This window comes from Psittacula echo, assembly GCF_963264785.1.
Source record: "Psittacula echo genome assembly, chromosome: 6".
NCBI lineage: Eukaryota > Metazoa > Chordata > Aves > Psittaciformes > Psittacidae > Psittacula > Psittacula echo.
In genome coordinates, this window is record NC_137743.1 from 50,876,016 (window position 1) to 50,889,712 (window position 13,697).

The 13,697-nt window shown below is 35.6% G+C and overlaps 1 protein-coding gene across 4 annotated transcripts in view; it reads left to right on the plus strand.

Moving 5' to 3' along the window:
- The window catches only part of CCSER2 (coiled-coil serine rich protein 2), a 71,149-nt gene extending 58,916 nt beyond the window's left edge, over positions 1-12,233 (plus strand). For 2 of the 4 annotated variants that reach the window (XM_080621441.1, XM_080621440.1), the window contains one exon: positions 11,099-12,233. In XM_080621441.1, the coding sequence (XP_080477567.1) occupies positions 11,099-11,920 (822 nt within the window). In that variant the 3' untranslated portion in view covers positions 11,921-12,233. Of the gene's footprint in view, positions 1-2,950; positions 3,036-7,282; positions 7,323-11,098 lie in introns of all 4 variants that reach the window. The other 2 variants (XM_080621443.1, XM_080621442.1) reach the window with 2 other exon arrangements.
- Positions 12,234-13,697: the final 1,464 nt, after the last annotated feature.

Sequence of the window (13,697 nt, forward strand, 5' to 3'; positions counted from 1 at the left end):
ACAGCTGGGGGGAGGATCTGTTCTGACTGTTGTCTTACTCTATAGAAGCTGAGGTAAGTTGCATTCTCATCTTTCAATTTTAACAGAACTTCTTTATGAGTTTTATAGACTCTTTTTAATAAGCATAAAATAAATTGTCATTCAGCTTTTTCTTCCCTATATTTAGGAGGAACCTGCCACGTTTTCTATGTATTTTGAATATCTACCATAATCTGAAGAGGTGTGCTTATTAGTGTGTGTTTCTTTTTTCCTCTTCTTTGGATTTCTTGGGAACTTCAGTTCATATTTGACTAATGAAAGGGGGGTGAATGTGAGGTTTTTTTAAAGGAGAAAGCTTTGTAAATTTCCTGGACTCTTGTAAAATACTATTAAAAGTCATCTTTTCAAAAGCCAGGCTTATTTGCAGATACTTACTTCTTAATGTGCTGTATCTGTGGGATCAGTAAAACCTTTATCATTTGTGAAATCAGTGTAAATAGTAACAACCATCTTAGTAAATTCCCAGTGCCATATTTTGTGGTTATTATTTGGTTCGATTGATGTTGATTTTAATTACCTTAATTGATACACAATTAAACAGTAATTGTTATGAGTTTTATTTTTCATTATTACTTTTTTTTACAACTAAAACATCTGATATTTATTTGACATATGCCTATATGGAGAAGTGTGAACTCTCAAGACAGCTGTCAGAGAAAGAGCTAGTTGTTCTTCTCAGACTGTAGAATATTCTTCAGCAATCAGGAGAAGGGGACTGAACTGTGTCTGGACAGCATTTCAGTCTAGCCGACAAAACACTAAAGGAGGCTACTTGCACTTTCTTTGTTTAATTTTCTAGTCAGAGTAATGATTAAATATCATGAAGAACTATTGAGAAGACTGTACTTTGTGTGGGGCTTTGAAGTGCCAGTATGGATGCTTAAAAATTACTGGAATATATCAAGACATCTAAATATTTCTCTGCTTTTAAAATAGTATCATATCTGCTATGTAGTGCAGCTGGCTTGTACTTGTCTTAATCTCTCTTTTAGAGAGAGGAAGGGAGAGGATGTAAAATTTTCCCCTCTTAATGCATTAAAATTTTCAAAGAACTCTGTAAAGAGGTTATTGCCAAGTCTCTACAAGATGACCTATGATGATAATGTGCTTTTTACTCTGAAGATTCAGTTATGTTTAGAGAATGGAAAGAATTTGTTGTTGTTCCTGACATAATTTAGGATGGAATGTGAACAGGCCTGAAAAATGAAGTGTTTGTTTGTACAGCACTGTGAAAATACAAAGCTTTTGTTAATTTCTCATCAAGCATTGATTGATTAATCTTGTTCCCAGGAATATTCCTGTATTTAACACCTACTCAGCTGCTGGAACATATTATATCATTTTGTCATATAGCTTGACTGAAGCTAGTACTGCTGTTCTTCCATGCAGCAGTCTAAAAATTGTGTTGGCATTAATGGCTACTGATGGAGGACTGTAAGAACATGCTAGGTAATCAATATCTCCATCTAGAGATAATTGGATTAAAGAACTGGTTTCATTTTGGATTTTACTCCAGTGATTGTTCTGTGTCTGCTTATGGAGAAGAATAAAGAAGCCTTGTCAGATTTATGTTTTTTTTTTTTTTTTTTTATATTCTGTTCTAGTTTAAAAATATGCTGGCTAGCAAATTCCAAGACTTGCTTAAATGCGTGTGTTATTTTAAGTTGCATCTTAGCAGCACTGGCAGTTGGAGTAGTAGTGGATAAAATCTAATTAGATTAGGATAACTGGAACATCAGTGTTTAAAATTCTCCTAGGATAAATAAATGCAGAATATCTCCTAATAGAAATAATGAGGTGCTTAACATTCCTTTAAAAGAAGCATGGAAATAAATTACTTTGTTATTGTTTGTCGAGCTCTGGCAGTATGATCTGCAACAGATATGCCAGCAGAGAAACTGGAGAGGAGGGGCAAACTTTGTTCCTGTTTTCTTTGATACAGATGTTCCTTCACATATCTTATGCCTGCTGTCTGAAAGAGTAGCTATAACTGCTTGCTGCTGCTATCTACTTGTTACTGGTAGATAAGAGGCAATGGCAGTTGTTACTGTTAGCACCAATGTTCATAAAAGCAGAAGTTTTCAGCTGCTAAACAGTGAAGCGGTTATAAAGACTTACACCTGTCTTGCTTAAATAGGAAATCAAGATTGCGATTTAAGAGAGCAGTTGCAGCTTTAATAGATTTCTTTTAAAGGTAAGGGTATGGAAAAGATGAAAGACTGTGTAAAATTACTTTTTCTTGGCTTGAGATTGCAGCTGCTGCAATGTGTCACTTCAGTGGTGATCTGAAACATCTGACAGGCAGACCCTGCATGGCATTGATGTGACAGTTCTCTGATCCTGTAATGGAAGGCCTAAGCTCCAAGAGCAAAATGCAAGGAAAGCAGTTATACATTTTTTTTTGTCACCCCTGCTCTTTCACATTCAATAATACTAACAAATAAAAAAAGCACAAGGACTTGCTAGAAAATACTTCTATGCATTAGAACCTATTCTAAACTATAACTGTGTGGTTTTCCAGTATATTAGTATTAAGCAACTTAGTACTTGGTGAGGCATTTTGAAAGCTGTAAAACCAAATTTTTCAGCATGTATTTTTAAGACTAAAAGCTCAGCTTCTATACTTTTCCCTTGGAAACATCTTTAACAGAAATGGGTGCATACCTGTTGAACAAAAAATGGTGGTATTCTGTAAGATTTCTGACTAGTTTAGGACATCATAACATCTTTTTTTTGTTTTGTTTGTTTTTGTTTTCTGGGCTTCAGTAGCATGTAGCATTTGCTTTAATGAAGTAGAACTGGGAAATATAATACCTTTCTGGGGGAAAAAGAATGGTGTGGCTGTTTGGTGTCTTGTTTTATCCTGTTCTCTTTTTTTATTATACTTCTCCCCCTCTCTCTTTCTGCACAGGGTGGGTATTCTGCTCCCTCCTTCTCTCCCTGGCAGGGCTCATTCCAGGGCATCCCTCGGACTGTTCCACCGCACCGCAGACAGAGTGAGTCTGTACCTCTCACTCATCTCCCTCACCGTGTTCCAGTAGAAGCTTCCCCTTTGCACGCACTGTTCATCTTGTAGTATCCTCCTTTCTCAGGCAGATTTACAGGCATACACAATACTCCGTGGCTAACTAAAACGCTTCCTTCAACCAGTGTATAAACATCTACAACTTATGTCTTTATAACAGTTATTAAATGCTGACTTACATCAGCAGTTCTTCAGGCAAACCTGAATAGGCCCTTGTTTCCAGTCTTGTCTTACCATAAATCTTGCTTGCTGCATTTTCCCTTTATTTTCAGTGGCTGTATTAGGCTATCCTGTTTGTGTGTGTGTTTTGTTTGCTCGTAAGTCTGCACATGTGCACATGTGGATATATTTACATAAATGTCATGAACATACATAAAAATGTTGGTGAGAAAGTGTTTTCATCGCCTCTCATGAGAAGTTTCCTTAACTTTTCAGAATGGCTTCCCTGAAACTAATTTCCCCTCCCGCCCGCTCAGTATTTGTTGTAAAAAGGCTTCTAATACATTGAAGTGGCTGTTGCAAAACTTGCATGATTTATTAACATTCCTTATGTGCTAGCTACAATGTGGGCTGATAAAAGATGCATTTATTCTCTTGGCTTGGATCTGCAAAACAAAAGACAATTGCTGATTTTAAAATTGTATGCTTACATAGAGAAATGGTAAGTCTGACTTTGTGCTTTGGTATTGCATTATAAATAATTGTTTGAAGAAATATAACTAGTTTGTAAAGCTAAAGTTATATTTTTAAAATGTACTGTAATTTGAGAATTACAGTTTGTTTGACTGCCTAGCAAAGACCAAGAGTGTATTTGAACAAGAAATAAAAGAAAAGGTAAAATTACAGAAACAAAGTAAGATTTCCAGTCTCACTGAAGATCTGAAGTGTAAGCTGCACCTTGGAATACCAAGCTTACATATATTTCAGATAGCTATAATCCTAATTCACTTCAATTACAAGGAAAAAAACCCTAAAACAACCCAACCTTGTGTTTTGTATATTGTTTCAAATACTCTCTTGATATTTCTGTGACAATGTTCATTTAAACAACTCATCAGGAATGCACAGCCTGTCTCATAGGCTTTTCTCTGTGCAATGGAGGGATGTGCTTCATTTCCTGTAATGTTTAATGTGGGAATCTGTGTGCTGTGTGTTAATGAACATAGAACCTGTAAGATCATCTTGTCTTCTGCTTCTGGGTAGAGGCTAGCAGTAGAGCAGCCTGGCTGGTTTCCTGTCCTTTTTTAAAAGACCAGTTTTAGACCTGAGGAGCATATGGATGTCAGGGGTTTGAGACTTGTTGATCCAAGAGTTAGAATGAGAGGATGGTGTCACAGCTGTTAGATGCGTGCCCCTGGGTGTCACATCATTCTCATCAACTGCTGTACGGAAGAAGAAAACTCTCCTGATCTCTTACCAATTCTTTGAGCCCCCACCAGTCATTCCTCCAGTGTTGGAAGCAGCTTCTTTTTCAAGAGTTCTTTGGTGAACTTCCGTTACTAAAGGAGGTTGGATTTTTTAGTATACATCTTACACATTACATTTGATTAATTACTAGTAAAGGAAATTAAACAAATGAAAGCTGGCCCTTGAGTAATTAACCTAGACTAGTTAGCCTATTGCTTAGTAAAATAAATATCTCCTATGACTGAGCGTTCCTAGCCTTTTTCTTTAAGTGTTAGATTTTATCAAAAGATACAGAAAATAAAAATAAAATATAAATTAGGAGGTTTCTTGGACATTTTAACTGACACTCTTGCTAAATCAATGATTTATTGCTGTGTGAAGAGTCCCATAAAGTAGAACATTACTGGAATTATCACTGGCATCCTTCTTTCACGTTACCTCTTCCCTTGGTTAAGTAGTTTTAGGTCTGCTGGTTTTTCAGCTGTATGGAATGCCAGATGCAGAGTTTTAAGACAAGAACTGAGATGAGTATTGCCACTGAGGATAGGAAAACAGCCTTAAAGTCAGTGTTAGTGTTCTTTTGCAGTAGTATAACAAAGGTGATTGGAACATGAAGTAGTCTCAGCTTTTGTTCGACTGTTTTCTGTCTGGAGGTCTTGAAATTCAAGTTTGTTTGTTTGGTTTTTTTTGTTTTGTTTTGTTTTGTTTTGTTTTTTTTACCTTCTGGATCCTGAACCTGAGATACCAACTGCTCTTGTGAATACTGCAGGTTTCTTCCCTGTGTGGTTGATAGCTGATGGATACATAGATAGTTACAAACACTGTAGATTTCGAGTGTATAAATCTGTAAACTGTTCATATTGCCATATATGAACAACTAAGTATTATTTAATTACTGCTGTACAGGACAGATAATATATCCCTGCTATGTAATACTACAATACTATCATATGCTTACAATTCTTTTCTGTTAGCAGCAGCTACAGTGTTAGCATACCTACTGTTTAAGTTGCGCTATGAACTTATCACTGTGCTTTGTTAACACACTTTAGAATTGGATGTATGTTTTGCGCTTTTATTAAGAACTATTTTTTAGTATTTCCACTTTTATTGACTTCAAGTTGTTTCAACAGCCTTGGAAACAATTCTGCATTTTGTATTGCATAAACACTTTCATAATAGTACATTGTTTCTTATCATTTTATGAACAAAATTGTGTGTGTGGTTTTTATTCCTATAATTCCCATATGCGTCTTGAATTCAACTTCCTTTATTTTTCCCTTGGTTATAGGATACAATTTGATGACATAGCAAATTTTCTTCAATACAATTTAAAGCTTGCATTTGTATTCTGGAGCTTAAATGGTGCAGCTCTAGAAACACAGCATTTAGAATGCATATTCTTAATGAACTAAGCATGAAATCTTGTTGTAATACAAGGATATTATAATGCTTCTTAGGCCCCTAGCCCCAAGTGCTTCACAGAGAAACACTGATGAAAACTGTTTTGTTACTCAAGCATTGCAGTTGTTTACATCTGTGCTTACTGTGCACTTCATAAAAAAAATATTTTGTCTTTCTGTATGTAAGCAATTCTGTCAGGTGACACATAGCTTTTGATTACCAGCAAGAAAGCTGCTGTATGCACCGTGACTGTAAATCAGGTCCAGGCTTTGATTTCTCATGGTTGCTTTTTTGTTGTTGTTTGGGTGGTTTTTTTAAGGTACCTTGCTTAGCACTGTGAAATGTTTCCAAACATTTATTAACTAATTCAGGTTCCATGTAGGGTGTACAAAGTGCTGGTGTTAGCAGAACCAAAGCAGTTTCAGAATATTATCTTGGAAGTTATATGACTTGGGTTAAAAGAGTGCCAAATTATTAAAAATGTCCTGGAATTACTGTCCTTTATTTGTAATTATTTTTGCTCTGAGAAATCAGTGTTCAGCTATATGAAGAAATTTTTTTTAAGAAAAGCTGCCTTCTCCCATGTTGAGTAGTTGCAAATTGGACTGAAAGAGAAGTGTCTTTTATATCTAACTAAATCTGTATTTGCAAACAAAACTTTTACATACGGTTATATTTGTTGGAGTTTTGCTCCTATATCTGTATCTATGGATGAAATGCCTGCCTTGTAGTTATATATTTCTTTCAGTAATTTTTCCTTGAGAAAGACAGTGTCTTTCTTTAAGTTGGGGTTTCTAGACAGATTATGCAGGAAAAAAATAATGCTATGCCATATTACCAGGGTTTTTAGTACCCTCATGCTGTGGTGAATGGTGCTTTAAAAAAAAAAAAAAAAAAAAATAGGGTTGTATTGTATCACTACTTGAAGTTACAGTCTATACTGTGGAATAAATGTTAAAATATTGGTATAATATAGCTAGCTAAAAGGGGGAAAAAAATAATCCAAAATTAAGGTATTGGCAAATGCAGATGGGAAATCATGATGTTTGTCAGAGGTAGAAAATAAAGAGTTTTTACATTTAGCCTTTCTTCCTCCTATTTAGCAAGCCTATGCCTTGTGAAACATAAGAGATTAGCTGTGTTAAAAGACTTGAAGTTATAAGAGCAAAGCTTCTTCCGTGCAGGTCTTGCTAAAAATATAGTCTGTACTTCATTATTTAGACACTGTTGCTACCTTTGTTTCTGGAAGGTGGATTAAAAACCAATGGGGAACATGGTAATTGCAATTTAAATGGTGAAAAGTTGCGGTTCTGTCATGGCAACTGCTCATTTGTTTTGTCTTGGTCCTCTGACATCATTGTCCTTGTTTTTTTCTTGTCTCTGCTTTCCCATTATGCTATTGGCAAGGAGTTGAGAAGTTAGTCCATTACTTCTGTGATAAAGCGTGGTACAGTACAACTTCAGATTTCTTCCCATCTCCTCCTCACGCATTTTCATTGGGTTGTTTTATTTTGCCCTATGCATGATGCATGTCTATTGGAGATGTGCATGCGGTTCTAGATTTTTTCATTGCTTCACTTCCCTCTTTCCTCATAATACTGCAGGGAAACAAAAATATTTTATTTTAGAGAGGTATTATATAGGGAATCAAGCTGGGGATTGATGTTAGACATACAGAATAACCAAAGCAAAACTGAAGGGAATCTTAAAGTAGTGATATTACAATAAATATCACGGTCATGACCACATTGATTTAACTTCTTTCAATATAGCATACTTGTCTCAGTTTTCCAACACAAAGCTAACACAGTCTCAGTGGTTCAATAACTGTAGTTATTGATAATGGTAGTCCTCTCTGTGGATATGTTACCATTTTTATCTGGATGATGTAACAGCCAGTTCAGTTTGAGAGATTTTCTTCCTTATTTCTCTGAAGTAAATGTGGTAGAGACTATAATTTAGTAATTTTGACTGGTGCATCAGTACATGCAAGTGTTTGGCGCTCTTGCTAGTACAGAAATGTCTGTTGCTTTGTTATGTGAAAAGGAGCATGTGCACAAAGTGTTTTGTCTAATGTACTTTCAATTATGGAAGAACTAATTTTCTTCAGTTACATTGAGCCTGAAATGCTTTACAGTCCAACTTTACATTTTAAGAGCATCCCGAAGAAATGCAGGTGTTTGTCCACCTGAATATTTTCTTTATGGGACAAAAATAGAAGTCTGGTTAGCATGGCAGTTTACAAGGAGTCATGGTCTGTCCCACCCCGAAATATTTTCAAAAGCACACTTGAAGAAATTCAGATGATAAACTTCAAGACTTCCATGAAATAAAAGACTGTGCCTAGAAGGTGGAATGCTTCATCTTTCAGTTGTTCTTCCTTCTTGTAATGGAATTCACCAAGTACTAGTCCATGAAAAACATGTATAGAAGGCAAACATGTAAGCTGTGGATGAACATAATACAGTTTTCATATTGGATACCTTGTGAACTTTTGCTTGCATATTTAGGATGTGGTGATTTTCAGCTTTCAGTGTCATCTTGAATGTTACCGCATGTAACAATTTGAAGAGATTAAAATCTGCAGTCGTGATAATTGGGCAGAGCTTGACTAAACAGAAATACAAAATTAGAAAACAGTACACTATGTAAAACAATGTTACCAGGGCATTAGTGTCCTCATAATTCTGAGCAAGTAGCTGTTCCCTACCTTTGAATTGCTAAATTCCTGGGTATTAAGCTGCTTAGACCCTTTTAGATTATGAAGAATAACAAGGAAAATAGATATTTGGCTATTTTTATATGTAAAAATGCAAAGTTGTGCAAATTGGAAAGCTGAACTGTTACCTAGTGTTTATCAAAAGAACTCAAAATAGCATTATCAAAAACTTACTGCATTGCTGTATTTCAGTTGGTTTTGTGTTTAACCCTATTTTCCATGCAAATCTAGTATCTGCTGTACCTTAGAAATTTTTCATTTTGCTGATTAGTTTAACTAGGATTGTTTGATATAAAGTTAGAATTTGTAATGCTCAGATAATTATCTGCATTGTTTGAAGACTAGCATTTAGAAACCTTTTATAGGTGAGGGGGAAAGTTTTCTGATAATTATTTTTACATATTAGAATTTGATACAATACTGTTTGCTATAAATGTACTAATTTTAAACTTCAAGTATGATTAGAAGATTTTTGTTGAGTATTTTTATGGGAATCAGGCATATGTTGCTTCAGTTTATGCATTCATTTTTAACAGTTTTGTTTTTGAAGGTGAGGTCTCAAATGAATAAATCATTTTGGCTACCCTCTCTCTGTTATCTCCTAAGCTGGAAGGATCAGGACTTCTATAACCCCTACATAAACACTGAAAAATGACAAAAATATCAGGAGAATTTGGGGGTCTTTTAAGCTGTAACTCTAAATATATGTATATTGACATATATTGTGTTCATATTGACATATAATTGTGGTCAGCAATATCTTCACCTAGGGTTGGCCAGTTAAGTTTGTCAAGGTGATGAAAGGAAATCACAAAGTTAAGCCAGTTTTGGTCACATAAGAAATGGTGTTCTGATACTCATTTGACACCATTTTTGAGGGCTTTATTTTATTTTTCCTCCTCCTTCCTGTTTCCAAAACAGTCATATTCCAACTGCTCTTGCACTTAACCTGTCTAACATCAGCACTTGCTGATGTTAGTGGTCCAGCTTAGATGTTACCTGTGCTTAGAGGTAGAACTGGTATATTCTAAAGGGAAAACTGCTAATAAATCAAAATTAGCTTGGAAAACGTTGATATTTCTTTCGTTACCATTGATTTTTTTTCTTGATGAAGAATTTTGAGGATTCGCTTTTCAGAAGTAATCCTGCCAAGGAAAAGATGAAAAGCTTAATGAATCCCTAGACGTGCTATTGTGCTAGAAATGTAACAGGACTCTGGCATGCACAGCTATCATTACATTCTTCCTGCTGATCCTAAGAGCTAAAAAGACCAGCCAAAGAATTGGCTTTCTCATTTAGAAGTTGTGAATAATTCAAAAGTGGCTGAAATGTCATTTTTAGTCAAATTTCTTAAAGAGAAATATTGCTTCTTTTTTTTATTGACTGTATTTCACTAGTAAACACTATAAGCCTATGTACATACAGTAAATCAGCTGGTAAGAATTCAAGTAGTTTAGGGATAAAACTGGCTTGTAGTAATTTGGTTTCCCTCCTTTATAAAGAAAATGAGAAATTCATACAAACTTGAAACTTGTTAAAACTATGGTTTGAGTTTTAATATGTTTAGGATTTTGCCATGAATCACAGAGTTTTTTTTCTATTTCTTCCAAGACCTGTATACAAGTTACAGCTCTAGGATTGTTTGTGAAGCTAGCACACACATTAATATTTACAGTCTTTTTACAGGGAAGAGTAAAGAGAAAATAGAAATGACCCATAAGAGGTACCGGCAGTTCTCTTGTCTGATACATGTCTGATTAGATTTTATCTTCACATAAAATGTAAAGTCTTCATTAAGTTATCTATATCCCTTGGCTGTCAGTGCAGTAGTGTATGATCTCTAGCTTCATGTGCACTCTGTTTTACTGCTTTGCTGAAGGTGATTGCTTTATCAGCCTATTTGAAATCCATTCAAAATAACGCACTTGCCTAACTCTAGTCACTAGCCTAATTGCAACATAACTGTATTAATTTTTCTGCCTTCAGTAACGCAAGGAAGATGCACTATAAATTCATGTGGTCCGTTAAACTCCTTTCTTGCTTGTACAGTACAGAACACTGATAAAAGGTTTTGGATAGTTAACTTGTGTAAGCAGTGAAGAGAAATTAAAAGATGGATACAGTGTAATAGCCATTGCATTTGTTTATTAAGCACTTGAGTCAGAATTGATCAGTGCTTATGTGCCATTCTTAAACTGTCCTGCAGATTTAGGTGAAATCATCAACCATGCCTTTTACATGTTTCTTTTTTAAAGCTAATCAATTTCTTTTTTGTCTTCATGTTGTTGTGTATTTCAGTGCTGCTATAATTTTTTCCATTGAAGTTACAAGTCACATGTGTACACATCCCATGAACCATCATGTTTTGCCAAAGTCAAAATTTTTATTTTAATAAATCAGATATACAGCCTTTATCAAGCATCCAGTCAGCGCACATTGGATTCAAGATATTATCTGATGTTTTCTTTGCCTAATATATTTTTGTATTATTTTCGCTTTAACAGCCTCAAGTACTACAGCCTTCCAGCAGCCTTCCCAGTTCCACAGACCTCGCCCAGGGAAAACTAATAAAAATGCCACATATCGAGGCCCACAGTGAATATCCTAAACATGGTCTGCATGAAAATAGTAATCATCAGAATCAAAATGCTGCAGATGTTTCTCTCACAAATAGCCTCAATAATGTAAACTCTTTAGTGAGCATACAGTTAAGCATGAGAGATGAGAATGCATCATATTTGGAAAATTTGAAAAACAAAAACACTGAAGACCTTGGAGAGGTGGCTAGTAATAAAGAAAGTACATTACTATCTCGTTCCTGTTTTCAGACCTCCACACGAGCTGATGCTAAAGAGGTGCAGACTGAATTAGCTCTGAAAGGTCAACCCTCACTCACAAACCAGGCTTCTCGGCCAAAGACTTTAAGAATCGCAAAGCCCCCAAATGCTTTAGTGCCTCCTACAATGGCCGTTCTCGTACGATCTGCAAACCATTCCGCTGCTTCCAAGGAACGTGAGCTTCTACCATTAAGTAGTTCAGCTCAGCTACAGCCAACATCTAGTCAGGATAACCTAAAGGGTAAACAGAGTCAGAAAGTGTCTAAACTTCGCCCACCAACTACGTCCTTCGTCAAATCTAAGCAAGTGAGCAGTCAGAAATCCACACCAGTATCCACAGAGCCTCAGAACACCTGTTTGAAGACTAACATCCCAAAGCCACCGGTACAGAGAAAGGAAAACGTTCAAACACAGAATACCAATTTGCATTCTGGGGATAGTTTGTCCTCTAATCGGCATTCCCGCCTCCCTAAACCAAAGACACACTGAGAACATACCTACATCTCATTGAATGATGCCATACATTAAACTACTTCCTATGTTAAGACTGTCTTTGAACCTGCTTTACCTACAGCCTGCAAATCCTGAGTGAATATTGAAAGTAGCATCTTTAATGTTTGCTTACTCATCCTGGTATGTTCAGAGGCTCATGTTATGACCTGTGCAGCTTCTTTATATTGCAGGTCTGTATTAAAGATTGTTATTTCCCAGTGTTCTTAGGAATGAAGCAAATACCGAAGTCTGTGGTGGCCATGAATACCAGAATGCTGCACTATGTATTTCAGGATGGCAGAAATAATTTCTTACCTCTGTTTATTTGAGTTATGAGACAATGAAATTACTGTTTGTTTAACTTCTTGGTTCTGAGTACTCACTAGGTTAGAGCAGTGGAAAATCAGACTTGCTAGCAGATGTTTTATTGGCCATAATTCTGACTCTGTATTCCAGAGGCCTATGCAAAAATCCTTGTATTTATCTTAAGACTGACATATTTAATGTTATTTAATCTGATGGGTTGGGTGGGTTGTGTTGTTTTGTTTTGCTGTAATCTGAAGTTGCTCTGTTCTTTATTTATCCTGTTTTCACTGTTCACAGACAATAAGCAGATTTCACAGGGTGAAGTGAATCTTCTCTCTTAAAGATCATCATTTATTAAAATACTGTGGTATGTTTTTAGTCTGTTGAATAGATACATTACTGGGTAGATTTTTGAAACGCAGTGCTAAGGATACTTGTGCAAAACCTTCCAAAATAGGCTCTTTACAAATTGGTAAGTAGGGAGCCTCTGGGAATAAGGGGTCCATAACACCTGTGTCAAGGTTGCACAACATGCATTTTAATTAATATTTTTTAACTTTAATTGTACTACTTGTATTTATTGATTTCTGTTTAACATTGAAAGACTCTGAAGTACCTGACTTGAATTTTGCACAAACTTTGCCATATGTGTAAGAATTTGAAACTATTTTACAGAATAAAACTTGTATGAAAAAGCAACTATTTATAAAAATATGAACCCCACTTGTTTGCTTTGAGCAATCCTACTATGTTCTAGTCCAGAGCTGGTGCTCTTAAGAGTTTGTCAGAGATGTGTATTTTGGGTTTGGTTTGGTTTTTTTTTTAATTTGTGGTTTTTTGTTTGTTTGTTTGTTTGTTTTTCTTGTAATTTCTGAGGAAGTGCATGATAACTGGGAAGGTGTTTTGGGGGAAATAAAGAAAAAAACCCCACACCAACCTGTTCTCTGGGAGAAATATAATTTCTGTAAGTGCTCTGGAAATACACGCCCATCATGGTGCAACTGTGGGACCATGACATTTGTGCTGTGACTTAAATATGTGCATATCCAGTGAAGCTTTCCAGAAACTTAATGTTATGTCCCATCTGCAATTCTATCTTCTTTCCTCTGGAATATTACTAATTGGTTTGGTTGGGGGGTTTTTTTGTTTGGGTTGTTCCTTCACCCCCTTTTTTTTCTTTCCTGTTCTTGGATTGGTTTTAAAATCAGTGGTAGTAGGCTGTAAATAGCTTAGCTCAAAATTGGTTCTTGGACAGCATATCATGTCAGTAAAAGAAACGTTTTTTTTCTAGGCTTTGGCTATGCGATGTTGAGAGAGAGCAGTATTTTCTTTGAGAGAATTGAATAGGTATAGACATTTCATAAATAAATTCAATTATCGACTTCTGTAATATAAGCCCTTTTAATTAGGGGTATCCTGATGGATACCTTAGTTAGAGGGGGGAAGGAAAAAAAATATAATTCTCACC